We start from the raw sequence: 12,104 nt of genomic DNA, 5'->3' as shown, positions 1-12,104 counted from the left end.
ATACATAAATAATAGAAGTGTGTGTGTGTGTGTGTGTGTGTGTAAAGAGAAAGAGAGACTAAGAGAAAGAGACAAGAGAGAGACAGTGGCTAGCATGAAGGATTAAGGGGTGATACTGACCATTAATAAACTAGAAACATCATCAAAGAAATAATTGTTTCCCTCTCTACACCAACTTATTTCAAAATTAATAGTTAATATGGCTTTCTATTAAACTCTATATGAGACCAACATATAAAAGATTTTCCAAAATATGCACATTTTTTCTACATTAGACTTCTAGTCCTGGACAAACTGATTCAATTATTACACTTTAAAATATTTTCAAATATATCCATATATTAGGAAATCAAATTCTTTGGGTTATAAAGTTCAATTGCTTATATGAGAATTGATAAATTTATTTTATTAAGTTGGTAACTTATGTCAGTCAATCAGGGACACAGGAAAACAGAAATGTCCTTTGTAGAGATCCTGAGACTTTAAAAGATAATACATGGCATTAGAGTTGGGTTGGAAAAGGTTCAGGATGGCATATCACTTCTTCTGATCACAGTTAATAACTGATGCAATGAGGAATCTTGAAGCTGTATGAAAATGGTGCTCAGGGGATAATCTTTGAACCGTGCTTCCCCAAGTCAGGCTGCATCCCCATTTTCAGTCTCCCAACCAACCTCATATGCCTATTCTTCTGTCTGACTGGGCCCTCATGTGATGGATGTGAGCACAGCATGCCTTATCTTAGTGCTGAGAACCCAGTTTAGAAGTGAGGTGGGGGTGGGGTTGGGGATGAGGGAGAAGGAGCCAGCTTAGCAAATGGAGAAGAGAAGAAACCCAAATGTGAAGGAAAGACTAAAACAGGAAAAAATAAAAAGAAAAACAGTGGATATTTCTAAATGCATTTGAACTGATCCTTCGGGTTTCATGACAATTTGAACATTGGCTTATTTAAATTCTGTCACTGAAGTTGTTGAAGGAAATGGTAACGATATACTATGCTTCCATCCATTAGCATGGTTAATATTTACTCTGGAGAATAAGAGAGGAGAGGTGGGAATGGCAGATAAATATATAGACACATTCTGTACAGAGAGCAAGGGTACCTCTTTGCAGAGAACCATGAATACCGTGGGTTTCAGTATGTGGAATTCCTCAATTGATAATGCCTTCCACTTGACAAACACATTGTTCACAAAACACTTTTATTTTTATCACTTTATTTTGAGCCTCACACCAACCTAGTAAAAAAGGCAAGGCAGGATTTGGGAGTGTTCTTTTTATGTGCCCACTACATAGATGGATAAACTGAGGCTCAGAAATATTAAGTTACTTACCCAAGGTCACACGACAAGCAATTGGCAGAGCCAGCTCTAGAACCCAGGGGAAGGGTTTATTTCACTACAAAGACATGAAACAGGACATTAAACACAGAACATCTAAGAGAATAAGATCTGTAAATAAGGACAGGAAATCTGGAGGGTCACACTCCCATACTATAACCTGAGTTCACTGCAAGTGAGCCACTCTGATCTAAGCAGACAGGAAAGGGAATTGTAACTTTGACCACAACCACCTTGTAAGGAGGACCAATAGAATTGAGTGTGCATTTACACAAAGCCAGCTCTGAAGAAGTCCACAGAATGGTCTTCTGTTCCAAAACATCTCCCCTAATGACCCATTATGGTATCTCTCCCTTCCTACTTTTATCAATGAATATTATTTATTGAGAAGCTACTATGTGCTAGACAAAGCTTAAAATATCTATTTTGTCTAAAACACCTATTTGGAAAGCTGGAAAGAACACTTTTTCTTGAAGTTCTCTTTTCATAGCTTCACACATCAAACACTAGCCTGGGCCAATGTCGCTTAATCAGAAAACTCCACCCGGACCTGAAGAGGAAGAACAAAAGAAAAACTCAAAGAAAGAGATTGAAAGAGATTGCAAGCAATGAGCAAGATATGGAATAAAGGTGTGGAGATTAGAAAATATTACCTAGCTTTAGGAGCTGAAGACCAACATCACCTATAAATCATTTTATCTTATTGCTCTTCTGAAGGCCATGCCAATTCAGTCAGAGAAAATATACTACATAGAGTCTGGCCAAGATCATGTTCATAGAAAGCTGTGGTTGCAGTTTGCCCTATGGTAGCCACAATAGGCCGACTTCAGAATCCAAATCCCTTCAGTCTATTCAAATGTAAGACAAAGTTGATCTGATTCTCATTCACGTAACAGACATTTGAGGAGCTACTTACCATTTAACCCCCCTTTACCTCCGTGAAAGATTTCCCTTTGTGGAACAGTATTCTGTGGATACTTCAGTGGGAAGGAAAGAAACCCAAAAGAAGACAAAATTGATTCTTGAACACAGGCCCCCCCTGAGCACAGGCCAACACTACATGTACTTTTGGAAGTTTGTGTATCAATGAAATAAATCAACTAAGTAATCAAGAGATTGAGTCAACATGTGTAAGTAAGCACTGTGGGGTCCTAAAGGAAGGATACTTGAAGATCCAAGATTGGTAACCATATGTCTAACCTGGCACTATGCTAACCTCAGAGGGTGGACTAGTTTGCTGGGCTGGTGGTGGAAAAGGAGACTGAAGGGAGGTTTTCAAATAGTAACAGTTATAGTAGTTTGGAGAATTGCAATATAAATGGGCTCATTTTGTGCCTGCTTTCATTAAAAACTGATGGTTGTGCTACGTATAGGTTAATACTAAGAATCAATGATGATTAGCTTCACCTTAAAATTGGATGCCAATAGATTAAACAAAAATCTACTAGTGGTTCCATCCATTTAGATATGCCACAATTTATGGAAAGTTTGTAAGCCTGGTTTTGTATTAATTTAGGAAACATACAATGCACTGATAAAACCAGTTACTGTATGTGTCAAACATTGTGATAGGCCTGGAAGTAGAGAAAGAATTAAGACTCCACCCAAGCAGCTCACAGTAGAGATGACAGTTTGGGAAAAAAAAAACAAATGCTATGTAGTAAAACAGGTGATATGATTGTGATGTTATAAAATATAGCATAGTCACAAATAAAGTGGAACTTAGGAAGGTCAAGAATGGCTTCAAAGAGCTAACTCTGACAGAGGAAATGTGAATTTTCCAGGCAGGGGGAAAGTGTCATGTCAGTATGTGCAAAGGCACCAAGGCCTGAAATGCTGATGTGGTGTCATAAGGTGTGAGCAGGTATTTGAGGATGTCATTGGAAAGGTAGGCAAGATGGGGGCGCCTGGGTGGCTCAGTCGGTTGAACGTCCGACTTTGGCTCAAGTCATGATCTCACGGTCTGTGAGTTCGAGCCTCGCGTTGGGCTCTGTGCTGACAGCTCAGAGCCTGGAGCCTGCTTCGGATTCTGTGTCTCCCTCTTTCTCTGCCCCTCCCCCGCTCATGCTCTGTCTCTCTCTCTGTCAAAAATAAATAAACATTAAAAAAAATTTTTTTTAAATAAAAAAAAAAAGAAAGGTAGGCAAGACTAGATCATGTCATCCATGTTGAGGACTTTATATTTTAGTTTACAGTTAACAAGGGACTACTGGTGTATTTCAACAAGGAAAATAAAATGACCAGATTTGCATTAAAGATTAAGTGTGGTGTTCTATGCAAGAAGAATTGGAGGAGACCAAGAGGGAGATAGGAAGTCTATGCAAGAAGCTATTGCCTTGGCCCAGATGAGAGGTAATGAAAGTCAGAACCAGGTTATTTGTGGTGGAGTTGAAAAGCAGAGGATGGATTCAAAAGCTTTTTACCTAGAATCAAAAAATTTATTATCTGGATGTGAGGATTGATAGAACGGACTGCCTCCAAGATTTCTCCCAGGTTCCTAGAACTCAGAAGCTGAATAGAAGGTATTATAGCATAAAAGTAGGAATCTACAGGAAGACTAAGTGGTACAACATAGAAGATACTGAAACTGGTTCTGTACATTATTGCGGGTGTCTGGAAATACCTAGACCTAGTGATAGCCATGGATTAGGTGCTGAGGAAAATCTATAGTCTACAGATTTGGAAATCACCCAGTGGTTAAAACTCCCAACATGGATGACATCACCTAATGTATCAATGGATGTGTCAGTTAGTGTGTCGATGGATGCCATCTACTGGATCAAGATCATTAACCAGAAGATAATTGATATTTGGGGGGAAGAGAGTGAAAAAGCCAGCAAGAAGACTGAGAAAAGCTTATCTGAGAGGGAGGAGAGCCAGGGTAGCTGCCAGGGGAGACAAGTGAGGAATTTCAGGAAGAGGAAGGGACCACAATACAAAATACCAAAGAGATATCAAGTAAGATGGAAACTGAAGAGTCACTTTTTGTGGTGTCTTTTTCAGAATATGAAAACAGAAGCTATATTAAAGTAAATGGAATAAGAAATGAGGAGTGATGAAGAAGAGGAATCACCCATGACCAGAAGGAACTGTTCGCTAACAATAGGCACACAACAATCCTGACAAACTGGCAATTCCAAGCCAAGAGTCAACATCACAAAACTTGGAGAGAAAATTTTCTCACTTTTGTATTGATTTTGTCTTCACGTGAGTTTGGTTTAATCCCTACAGATACTCTTTAGGGTCAGGAAGTCGGGTTTTTGTTAGTTTGGTTTTATTTTTTATTTTTTAGACTCCATCTCATAGGAAGAAACTGAAGCTCAATATTATGTGATTCATTCAAGATCACAGAATCATTAATTGGCATACACTGAGGACTCTCAGCACAGTGCTCTTCCCAACACCTCAGAGAATGTTAAGCAGACTTCAATACAATTTTGCGGAGGCAACCTGACCACACTTCAAAAGGGAGAGCTGCCCATAATCACTTTTTTTGTTGGACAACAGACACGTTTGGCTGCCTGAATGCTTCTATGATAGCTAATAAGGAAGTGAATAATTAAATGCTGTATCTTCTCTTGAGATGACCTGCTACGTGCATCATTTGAAATGTTCCTTTAATATTAGAGGAAGATTTTAGACTTATCTTACTGTCAATGAGAACAAGGGAACATTTGGTTAATATATATATGTGCTCTACTGTTGACTGATAGAACACCCCCCCCCCCCTTCTTTATGAAGCCAGGTAAAACTGAAGTCTGTGGATTAATCAGCCCCAGGCACAACACTGACAATTTCACCATGACGGAGGCAAAGGGAGACCCTAAGCCACTCTCCCTCTCTGAACAGGAGCTCTGCCCTTTCGAATAAAACATGAAAGGAGGTTTCTGTAGTTTTGCCAACTCAGCAAGAGAGAAAATTAACCCTACATTTTCTTATCCCAATTGCCTCCGCATGGGTGTGGAGGGGGGACCTGAGTTGCAGGCTTACAGCCTAAGGGCACAGGGCTCATTGTGAATGCACCCTGGCATGGGCTAGAAGGAATTAGAGTCACCAGATATGAACTCATTTCTAGATTTACCATGAATTTTCTAAGGTTCCCTGCAAGTCCAGATAATTTGGCAGGAAAAAAAAAATGTCCTTAAATGATTGCTTCTTCTGTTTAAATTTGGATATGTGTGATAGAAATCACCATTAAAAAAAAAAAAACAGTTTCAATTATATTAAGTAGAATGCCTCCATTTAATTAATTCACTTAGTCCCTGGGTGACACTGGGTGTGGCTCAGTGAGATTTAGGAGGAATCCAATTTATCACTAGGAGGAAGCGTCTGCACCAAGCGGCAAGGCGGCATCCTTCCACACCTTTCCAGCACTGCAAGGGAAAGGCGCAGTGAGGCTGGAATTCCAAACCACAGCTCACACTCTCTCAGATAAGATTTATTTGTTTTACGAGGAAAAAAGCAGATGTTGGTGGGGTTGAGAGGTGGGGGCCGGGGGTGGGGCTACTTGCTTGCCCCGGTATTCTTTACACTTAGATTGCAATTTAAAATCCTTATTTTTAAACAAAGGAAATACCTCAGTTCTCTGGCTTTGTGGACTCAGATCCCATCTTGCAAGTTTTTCATCATCTGCAATATGCGTGGTAATTCAGCTATTTAAAGTTAGCCCCAAGATATTTGAAAATCACAAACCAATACAATCTCCAGGATTCTTTTATTTTATTCCTCCTCTGTCCACTCCTTTACCATCCTCTCATTGTCGCCCCATTCCCATTCTCTTCCTGCTCTAATATTCCAGAGTGGTAATTAATGGCTAATAAAGATCATTTACGCTTTCCTTTCACCCACTGGCCATGTATTACAACTCAGAAATCCAAGATTGCTTCTTTATGCGGCTCAAGTGGAAGAGGAAGGAAGTGCAATCCCTCCACCCCCTCCCACGTTTCTGCTGGATTTCATGGGTGTGGCAGAGTTTAGACCTTTGCAGGTTTTTGCCCTTGTTTTATTCCCTGTTAAGGACGAGGATGATGAATAGATGGCAGAAGGGTAAACACAATCGGGTTCTGCCTTGAATGATATAGGATCATTTCACGCACAAGCAGGAAACCTGTGTGAGACTTAAGTACTCACGCTATATAAATGCCAGTCAGTGTAGTATGGAGCCCACGCCCTGAATACACCATTTCCTTCTGTCTGATTTAATGGTACCCTAAATACTGACTTACGTGAATGATACACAACAGTACTCAAGAGGGCACATGACCATTTCACACAGAAGTACACATGTATGAAATGCATGGGTAAATACAATATCTATACCTTTCATTTTCTCTCTCGAATATGAATTATGCTAAGACACATGCGGGCATGTGGAATCTATACAGAGTACATGCATGACTGTTGTACATGGAGTATGCGGATGCTACACGCATTTACATGCGAATTTCTACAACTCCCTAAACACACAATTTCAGCTTTATCACTCTGCACATCCCAGTGAATGCTTGGGGCTGTTAGTGAGATAGAACCCAAGTAAAGGCAGCTGTCCCCTTTTTGGGAAGGGAATTCTTTTAGCTTCAATTCCCTTTCTAAAATTATACTTGGTTTCCTTTGTTGAAGGGGGTGTGTGTATACTTGTATGTGTATACATATGGTGGCAAAAAGTTATAAACCGGTACATTTTTCTATCTGAAATTAAAGCTTTTCTAATGAATAGCATTGGCTTCCTTAGGGCTCCGCCTTCCTAAATTTTATTTCCTCAGCTCACCAGTGGGGTAACCTCAGAACCTTTCCTTGACAGTGTGCTTAACCCAGCCACCTGTATCTATTGCATTTATGTATTAGAATGAAGGAAGACAAGGAAAGGAAATGTCCTGGTTTGAAAAATGAGCCAATGGAGGCATCAATCTCTGGAACCACAGAACATTTTAGGAAAGTGGTGCATGTAAGACTCTCATGCTCTTCTTCAAACACTCCTATAGGATCCACGCACAAAACCCCTGGGGTACCTGCTTTATTTATTTATTTATTTATTTATTTATTTAACTTATTTTTCCCATGCCTCTCCACCCTCTGCACCCACTGATCTGCTCTTCTGCTTGTTTCCCTTCCCCTCCCTCTTCCTTCTCCATCCTTATCACCCCCCACCCCTCCTTCCAGGGCGATGGCTAAATGTGCAAAGCTGGCAGGCTGTTTCGTCTCCACTCCCCTCCACCCCCTTCGGATTCAGCGAGTGTATTACAAATTGCCCAATACCCAATACCTGTACAGGAATAATGCCCAAATCCTATATCTTGCACCCCACCCCTAAGGCAATCAACCTGCAAAGGGCTTTTTTGACCCAGACGGCCTCCCTTCCCACGAGTATGCACACACACGCGCGCACACACACTTCCCCACACCTCACACCCATTTTTTTTTCTCTTTCACCTTCGCCAAAATCACTCAAACACGTTCCAATAAATGTTTGAAAGCTTCATTTGAAGAATGCCAGGGCACTGCCGGTTGCTGCAGAATACTGAACTCGTCATTCCTCCCCACCTTCAGCCCAATCAAGTTTCTAAAATGTCTTTCAAGAAATAAGTGAGCAATTTGCCATAGAAGAGAAACCTGGGTAGTGGGGGAGGGAACGAGGGGACTCGGATTCTCGCTAATCCCGTCCGTGTCCCTCTTCCTGATGAAAATGAGTCACCATGCTTATTATCCAAAATGTGAGCCCGTCTCCGGTCACTGACAACCCCAGGAAAGATGCAAGGGAAGGGAGAAGGGAAAAGACCTGATTTCCAACAGGTAATACTCGGCTCGTCTTTCCCATCCCATCGCAGCCCAAAGCTCCTAGGGGCGTGGTCCACCCTCTCCTCCGACCAGCTGGTGCACAATCGGCTACCGATCTTGGGAAGGGGATTTTCCCCTTCCACACGGCCAATTTCCCTCACAGCCCCAGTCGTCTTTAGCTTCTCTTAAAAAAAAAAAAAAAATCTCAAACCACAGTTTCATTCATTCATTGAAAAATAAATAAATAAATCCTTCCCATGTTTTTCCATTAATACCTGCGCCCATTTGAAGCTCCTGCATGGACGAAATAAGGCTTCTTCCGCAGCACATGTGAGAAAATTGTGCGACAGAACAAGCAACACTTATTACTGAATATTATTCCTTCACCCCGCTTTTTTGCAAATAATTTAAAGGACTGCCTCCCCATCTTGTAGGTAGAGTCCACATCTTCTCCCCACACCCCTCTCTATATCCACACCCGCAAAACCAGAGACCTAAAACGCTGAACATTCACTAAGAGCCCCCAAAATCTTATTTCTAGCCAAACAGGCATCTTTTTTTCTAACCTCATCCTAATTAGTAGCAGCGTTCCCAGACCAGAGCATGAAAGACAGACTGGAATAAAAGCTGGGATGCAACCATCAGTTACCATATGCTAAGGAAACGCGGGCACCATGGCCAGAGCACAAGCAGTTAAAATATTTTTTCCCCCTGCTTTTACAGGGAAATATTGCAGTCTGGTAATTTCACAACAGCAAGAAGTAAAAATCTTTAGCTCTACCTGTTTGGTTCTTCTCATACAGCACAGCATGGTTGTATCGTCCCTTGCCTTCTTCCTGCCTTCTCTCCTTCCTCCTCTCTCTTTCTTATTCCCCCCCTCTCCACCTCTTTTCTGCTCGCTTGCTCACTCGCTCTCTCGCGCTAGCGCGCTCTCCCTCTCCCTCCCTCCCTCCCTCCCTCTCTCTCTCTCCCTCACACACACCAGGGCAGTTAGCAGCAACTGTAAGGTCCACAGCTACTGCTCAACGCACATGCTCGCTCGCTCTCTCTCCCTCTCCCTCGCCGGCTCTCTCCTCTGCCCTCTCTTCCCCTCTTTTCTCCCCTTTCCCCCGTCTATCTGTCTTTTTCTTCCCTTTCTCTTTCTGAGAATTGTTCACTAGCTTTCAATGACTAATCACTTCCCCAGCCCCCACCCCCCTTCTAGACAGGCACCCCCCTCCCAGTCCCCTGCCAGCCTCATGAATATTTAAACATCTCCAATCTGGACCCAATTACCCACCGACTTTCCCACTGCATTGAGAGGATGGTGGGGTGGGGGTAGAGACGGATATTCCAGCCTGTTCTGGAGATTGGATGGAATGTGTTTTAGGGAAGAGGGGCTTGAGAAACGCTTGTATTTCTTTACTAACTCTTCTCTTTTCCGATATCATAAAAGCAAAGAACAGCTATTCCCAATGAGTAGTCAGACCTGTTCCAATATAAGTTATATTTGCTATTTAGATTTTATGTACATTTAATAATTGTGAGGGTGAAGTTCTCTCAAAAAAAATGAAACAATATGTAAATATCATACTGTATGTGTATGCTTCTCAGTATTCATATAATCTAAAATACATATATAAGCTTAAGTATGCACAAAAAAAACATATCTTACAATATCCTTGAGAAATCCACATGAATATGTAGCATTTTAAACATTCTAAGCACTTGAGTTAAGAAATGATAACCAATGTTTAGGAATTAGCATCCATATCTAAAATCACATGGTGGTTCTTTTCTGAATGCACTCACACCTGTTTGAAAATTGGAGTTTCAAAAATATTATAAAAAGGGGGGGGGCACGTGAGTGGCTCAGGTGGTTAAGCATCCAACTTTGACTCAGGTCATGATCTCATGGTTTGTGAGTTCAAGCCCTGCATCAGGCGCTGTGCTGACAGCTCAGAGCCTGGAGCCTGCTTTGGATTCTGTGTCTCCCTCTCTCTCTGCCCCTCCCCTGCTTGTGCTCTGTCTCTCAAAAATAAATAAATGTTAAAAAAAAAATTTTTTTTAAAGAAAATTGGGGTTTCTTCTAATTTTACTAAAGAAGTAGAACACACTTGAAAAATAAGTCTGTGTAATATTAATGGTACCCAAAATGATAGTTTACAGTTTGGGCAAGAAGAATAAAAGTAAACTTAATTGTTATGAGAAAAAAAAAAAAACACCTATATTGTGATGTCTATGTCTTCATTTCCTTCTATGGCCTTTCATAATTTGGTAGAGGAAAATATGACTTTAAGAAAAAGTATATACAAATTTTTAGATATATGGTACTGTGTGATCTTGAGAATGTTACTAAGCCTCTCTGTACCTAATTTTCTAATCTGTAAAACAGGAATTATAATGCCAACAAGTTGTGAGTACCAAATAATATAATGTACATAAAGCATACATTGGAATGGAGCCATTCTTAATACATAGTAACTTTACCTTAGAGACTGTACTTTTCTGAAGTTTTGGTGGCATTTTTAAGTGAATATCTCAAGGAACTTTTCAAACTATTTCTTGTTGTTCATTAGTGATGACAAAGATCCCCAATAAAACACCTCATATTCTTTCCAGTCTCTCCTAGACACAACTTTACTTAGTAGATTTCAACCAGACAGCTTATTATCATACATATTATTGGGATTACTGAGCTTAATAGGTGCTTAATACATTTTTACAAAATTCAAGATATATCCATCTCAGAATGGACTATCATCAAGAGATATTTAAGGGATGATGGCTATAAAGTATCCCCAGAGGTCTTTCTGAGAATGATCTACTTCAAATCCAGCCTTACTTGTTCTTTTACTCGTATTTGCTCCTTAATTTTCATATTTTACGATATGAAACAGAATTAAATCCTGCGTTTAATATTTTTTTAAGTTTATTTATTTATTTTGAGAGAGAGAGAGCTTGAGTGTGGAAGGGGCAGAGAGGGAGAGAGAGAATCCCAAGCAGGCTCTGCATTGTCAGCACAGAGCCCAACATGAGGCTATTATCTTACAAACCATGAGATGATTTCGTGAGCCAAAATCAAGAGTCGGGTGCTTGACCAACTAAGCCACCCAGGCACCCCCGAATTTAATATTTTTTAATGTAATAATGAGTCTAGTCAGGGTCAGCTTTCAAAAACAATGGATGTAACTGGTGAAGAGGGCAAAGAATGGGTAAGAAATGACTCCATCAGAGATATTCCAGTTGTGGGTGAGGACCACCCTACCTGCCTGCTGGGGACTAGAGATTAGAGATGAAAGGAAGCAGAGGAGGTGAAGACTGGGGGCAAAGGAGAAGAAATTGCTTCTTTTGGTGTTTAAATAGACACATGACTTCACTGATTAAGATCATTTTGTCAACTATGGCAACCTAGTTGGCCATAGAATGGGGCTAACTCTTATCCTTTTCAATCCACTCCCCTCTGCCTTCCCAATTATATCTTGTTTTTGGAAGCAACCTTGGAAACAACATGATATAATGAAGTCAAACAGAGCCTAGAGCTCAAAACCAGGCATGGGCATGGGTGAACTCTGTGAGTAAATACATTAAACCATCTTTTTTTTTTTTTTTTTTAATCTTTAATGTTTATTTTTGAGAGAGAGAGTGAGAGAGAGAGTGAGCAGGGAAGGAGCAGAGAGAGAGACAGCAGAATCTGAAGAAGGCTACAGGCTCTGCACTGTCAGCACAGAGCCGGACATGGGGCTCAGACCCACGAACTATGAGATCATGACCTGAGCTGAAGTTGGACACTTAACTGACTGAGTCACCCAGGTTTACACCCAGGCTTTCATCTATTACCCAAAATGAGGTAGGTATGATCTTTAATCCCATTTTGATAGCGATACTAAAGCTAAGTGAATTAAGTACCTAGGCTAGGTCACATGACTAATAAGAGGTAAAGCTTGGACTCCAAAACCCTCTTAACCACTAAGCTACATGGCATTCAGTGGTCCTCTATACCTCATTACC

General features: G+C 40.8%; 1 protein-coding gene across 2 annotated transcripts in view; it reads right to left on the bottom strand.

The window, feature by feature from the left end:
* Nucleotides 1-12,104, bottom strand: part of GAP43 (growth associated protein 43) — a 127,561-nt gene that overhangs the window by 92,628 nt on the left and 22,829 nt on the right. The window contains exon 1 of one of the 2 annotated variants that reach the window (XM_043595986.1): nucleotides 8,896-9,028. The exons of the other annotated variant lie outside the window; for it this stretch is intronic. Within the exon in view, the coding sequence (XP_043451921.1) occupies nucleotides 8,896-8,925 (30 nt within the window). The 5' untranslated portion in view covers nucleotides 8,926-9,028. Of the gene's footprint in view, nucleotides 1-8,895; nucleotides 9,029-12,104 lie in introns of those variants that run through there. 2 annotated transcript variants of the gene reach the window in all.

Source organism: Prionailurus bengalensis, chromosome C2, assembly GCF_016509475.1.
Source record: "Prionailurus bengalensis isolate Pbe53 chromosome C2, Fcat_Pben_1.1_paternal_pri, whole genome shotgun sequence".
In the NCBI taxonomy this organism is placed as follows: Eukaryota; Metazoa; Chordata; class Mammalia; order Carnivora; family Felidae; genus Prionailurus; species Prionailurus bengalensis.
The sequence above is the reverse complement of the archived record's forward strand: the minus strand, read 5'-3'. Positions and strand labels throughout refer to the sequence as shown.